This window comes from Pteropus vampyrus, unplaced genomic scaffold (assembly GCF_000151845.1).
Source record: "Pteropus vampyrus isolate Shadow unplaced genomic scaffold, Pvam_2.0 Scaffold85, whole genome shotgun sequence".
NCBI lineage: Eukaryota > Metazoa > Chordata > Mammalia > Chiroptera > Pteropodidae > Pteropus > Pteropus vampyrus.
The window spans coordinates 6,425,688-6,427,577 of NW_011888866.1; the positions used below are offsets into that span (position 1 = coordinate 6,425,688).

The 1,890-nt window shown below is 38.3% G+C and overlaps 1 protein-coding gene across 1 annotated transcript in view; it reads right to left on the bottom strand.

Annotated features, from left to right (window-relative positions):
• LOC105294326 (myocardial zonula adherens protein-like) overlaps positions 1–1,890 on the bottom strand; it is a 111,278-nt gene that overhangs the window by 1,080 nt on the left and 108,308 nt on the right. Inside the window, 2 exon segments of the mRNA XM_011363478.2 lie at positions 393–468; positions 1,044–1,715. Of these exon segments, the coding sequence (XP_011361780.1) occupies positions 393–468; positions 1,044–1,715 (748 nt within the window).

Consider the following 1,890-nt stretch of genomic DNA (forward strand, 5'->3'; position numbering starts at 1 on the left):
GAGAGGTTTTCAGTTTTTCAAAGAAAGAAGTGGTTCGACTTCATATCTGATGTTCAACATCCATGTAAATCTAGGCAGGTACTAGTTGCTACTCCCTGATTTAGATGTTACATTTGCATACAAGTAACATTCTCTTCTCTTCAAAGAGCTACCTTTTATTGGAGATATTAGAAACAAAATATGGAAAGGAACTAAGAAGCGGGGCTAGTTTGCCCCTCCTGCCCCAATCAGTTTTTAGTTTTTTTTAACCCCTTCTCAGACCCCTTTTGCCTGAATTTATTATATAGTTTAATGTTCTTCCAAGTGTGTTAGCCTTGGGTCCTCATCTAGATTCTAAACTCTTTGAAGAGCAGAATCTTTACTTATGTGTCATCACAGAACCCACTGATTACATCTTGTGAGCACACAAATATTTTTTGCTGAGCAAGTCCATTAACTCCTGCAATTGCTTTTTCCTTAGCTAACAGTCTAATCAAACGGGGAGCTCACAACTAAGGAGAAAACTCCGAACTTAATACATTACATTAAATACAATAATACATCTATGCCTAACTTATATAAAAATAATTTAACTTATTGTATCACACATGTGACAAAATGCCACTATTGTTCTCTGACACATAAAACCTACATGGTCCCCCAACGCAAAAGCACACTCTTCACAATAAAATTTATGCCTGCCATTTCATTCTCATATCAGCTCCTCATACATTCTTTCAACCGGATGTCTCACCACCAAAACCTTCCCTTCTCAATCAACTCAGCACTAATAGAGCTGTACACCAGAAAATGGTTCTGGAAAAAAAAAGTCATAATAAATTCTGTGTTTATTATGAAATATTGGCTAACTATCCTGAAATTTAATACTCCATCTGCTATTTAAAACTTTTTCAATTATTTGGCTAAAATATTAAAGTATTTTCAACATGCGTCCTCCACTCCAGTCAGGATGGCCTCACTGTTTCCACAATCTGCTCATTCCTAACTACAAGTAGTTCTCCCACAAAGTCCACATGCTTTAACAAATATTATGCTCTTGTGACTGGTCTGTTTCTGATGGTACTTACACATTGGTTTTAAATTTACGTGGTGGGGGCACTGGGTTTTTGGCTCGCATATCTAGCACTTCCATGTAATGAGGCTTCTTCTGTGTCCTACTACAAAGGCCTGTCAAGTTCTCAGTACTCCTGTTTTCTTCTGAGTGGTGGTCACCCGGGTCTGCAATTGAGATCCTTTGTAACCTATCAATAAACAAGTTGTCAGAGCTGCTAGAATTATCTTCTGCTTGACTTGACACCCGATGCTGAGGGAGACACTCACTAGCTTCGGATGAAGAAAGTGCACTGGCTCTGCTGCTGGAAGCTGGGCACTTGTTCACTGTGTATTCAACTTCTGGAGCTTCTTCATCACCTTTGTGAGTAGAACGTACAAGTCCCTGTTGTTGTGAGGTTGCTTTAGATGACGTAATGTTATCTACAGAGGAACAGCCAGGAACTAGTGATGAAGTATCAAGTATCTGGTCAGAATACTGGACCTTATCTGTGTCCATGTCAACAACTGCAATTGCTTTTTGCCTTAGCTTACAATCTAAACTAACAAGATGAAACAGTTCACTTTTTCCTCTAACGTCTTCACGTTCTGCAATGGCAGCTTTCAGTTTGGCAACAGAGTCCAACATCTTTTTACCTTTGTCGGGCAATTTGTAAATGAATTTTCTGTCAAATGGAAAAGAACACGAATACATTAGAGCCATGTTTTTAAACACAAGATTAAGACACAGCATTATCTCAAAAGGGAGAAAAACTGATCTTTAACTCAAAAATATGATTTCCAACTGCCTCAAAACAGGATTGAAATAAGACAGTCATTATCCAGATACTCCAGGAAGAA